The sequence below is a fragment of the Oncorhynchus nerka genome, linkage group LG22 (genome assembly GCF_034236695.1).
Source record: "Oncorhynchus nerka isolate Pitt River linkage group LG22, Oner_Uvic_2.0, whole genome shotgun sequence".
NCBI lineage: Eukaryota > Metazoa > Chordata > Actinopteri > Salmoniformes > Salmonidae > Oncorhynchus > Oncorhynchus nerka.
In genome coordinates this window covers 92,875,908-92,878,195 of record NC_088417.1, presented here as the reverse complement: position 1 = coordinate 92,878,195, position 2,288 = coordinate 92,875,908, and the positions used below count along the sequence as shown (strand labels likewise).

Here is a 2,288-nt window from a genome sequence, read left to right as displayed (position 1 = left end):
CATTCCATTGTCCATATGTGTTTGTAGTATACAGTAAGCATTCCATTGTCCATGTGTGTTTGTTAGTGTACAGTAAGCATTCCATTGTCCATGTGTGTTTGTTAGTGTACAGTAAGCATACCATTGTCCATGTGTGTTTGTTAGTGTACAGTAAGCATACCATTGTCCATGTGTGTTTGTTAGTGTACAGTAAGCATTCCATTGTCCATGTGTGTTTGTTAGTGTACAGTAAGCATAGCCTGGTCCCAGATATGTTTGTGTTTGGCGTGACAGAGACAGATCTAGGATCAGGCCAGAGTACGCATTCTGAGAGCAGCAGAGCTCTAAAACATCTGACATGACAAGGTCTTGGTCAGAGGGTCAATGATGCTAAGCCACAGGGTACATTTGCAAACCAAAATAGTCCTTGAGACGTTGCATCAGTGATTAATGACTTCTCTCCACCGTCCTCTCCACCGATCTCTCCACCATCCTCTCCACCGTGCTCTCCACCATCCTCTCCACCATTCTCTCCACCATCCTCTCCACCGATCTCTCCACCGTCCTCTCCACCATCCTCTCCACCGTGCTCTCCACCATCCTCTCCACCATTCTCTCCACCATCCTCTCCACCGATCTCTCCACCGTCCTCTCCACTGTCCTCTCCACAGTTCTCTCCACTGTTCTCTCCACCGTGCTCTCCACCATCCTCTCCACCGTGCTCTCCACCGTGATCTCTACCGTGCTCTCCACCGTCCTCTCCACCGATCTCTCCACCGTCCTCTCCACCGATCTCTCCACCGTCCTCTCCACTGTCCTCTCGACCGTTCTCTCCACTCTTCTCTCCACCGTGCTCTCCACCATTCTCTCCACCGTGCTCTCCACCGTTCTCTCCACCATCCTCTCCACTGTCCTCTCCACTGTTCTCTACACTGTTCTCTACACTGTTCTCTCCACCGTTCTCTCCACCATTCTCTCCACCATCCTCTCCACCGTGCTCTCCACTGTCCTCTCCACCGTGATCTCTACCGTGCTCTCCACCGTCCTCTCCACCATTCTCTCCACCGTCCTCTCCACCGATCTCTCCACCGTCCTCTCCACTGTCCTCTCCACAGTTCTCTCCGCTGTTCTCTCCACCGTGCTCTCCACCATCCTCTCCACCGTGCTCTCCACCGTGATCTCTACCGTGCTCTCCACCGTCCTCTCCACCGATCTCTCCACCGTCCTCTCCACCGTCCTCTCCACCGATCTCTCCACCGTCCTCTCCACTGTCCTCTCCAGAGTTCTCTCCACCGTGCTCTCGACCGTTCTCTCCACTGTTCTCTCCACCGTGCTCTCCACCATTCTCTCCACCGTGCTCTCCACCGTTCTCTCCACTGTTCTCTACACTGTTCTCTACACTGTTCTCTCCACCGTGCTCTCCACTGTTCTCTACACTGTTCTCTACACTGTTCTCTCCACCGTGCTCTCCACCGTGCTCTCCACCGTGCTCTCCACTGTCCTCTCCACCGTGCTCTCCACCGTTCTCTCCACTGTTCTCTCCACTGTTCTCTACACTGTTCTCTCCACCATTCTCTCCACCATTCTCTCCACCATGCTCTCCACCATTCTCTCCACTGTTCTCTCCACTGTTCTCTACACTGTTCTCTCCACCGTGCTCTCCACCGTGCTCTCCACCGTGCTCTCCACCGTGCTCTCCACTGTTCTCTCCACCGTCCTCTCCACCGTGCTCTCCACCGTTCTCTACACTGTTCTCTACACTGTTCTCTCCACCGTGCTCTCCACCGTGCTCTCCACCATTCTCCCCACCGTTCTCTACACTGTTCTCTACACTGTTCTCTCCACCGTTCTCTCCACCATTCTCTCCACCGTGCTCTCCACTGTTCTCTCCACCATTCTCTCCACCGTGCTCTCCACTGTTCTCTCCACCGCGCTCTTCAGGCATATAATTGCAGCGGCCCTCTTGGCCAGGCAGGTCTTCCTTGGAAAATGTATCCAAATGTGGTCTGTTCATAAGAACAGAACGATGAGTAGGTCTTTCTCACGGTACAGTAGAATGGTATCATTATGTGTTTCATCATCAACCAGCACCAACTGTAATATTCCTAATTTTCCCTGGTAACAGTGACGCTAGATTAGATTATTCTGAGACACTGGGTCCCAAATCGCACCCTATTCCATATGTAGTGCACTACTTTTGACCAGGGCCCATAGAGAGGCCCATAGGTCTTTGGTCTAAAGTAGTGCACTAAATAGTGAATAGGGTTCCATTTCAGACGCAGCCACTTTATTGAGGAAATTAGGTCTCT

General features: G+C 52.3%; 1 protein-coding gene across 1 annotated transcript; it reads right to left on the bottom strand.

The window, feature by feature from the left end:
* Nucleotides 1-352: 352 nt before the first annotated feature.
* LOC135563720 (uncharacterized transmembrane protein DDB_G0289901-like) lies at nucleotides 353-1,924 on the bottom strand. Its single transcript, XM_065006839.1, has one exon. The coding sequence runs from the start codon at nucleotides 1,922-1,924 to the stop codon at nucleotides 353-355; it is 1,572 nt and encodes a 523-aa protein (XP_064862911.1).
* Nucleotides 1,925-2,288: the final 364 nt, after the last annotated feature.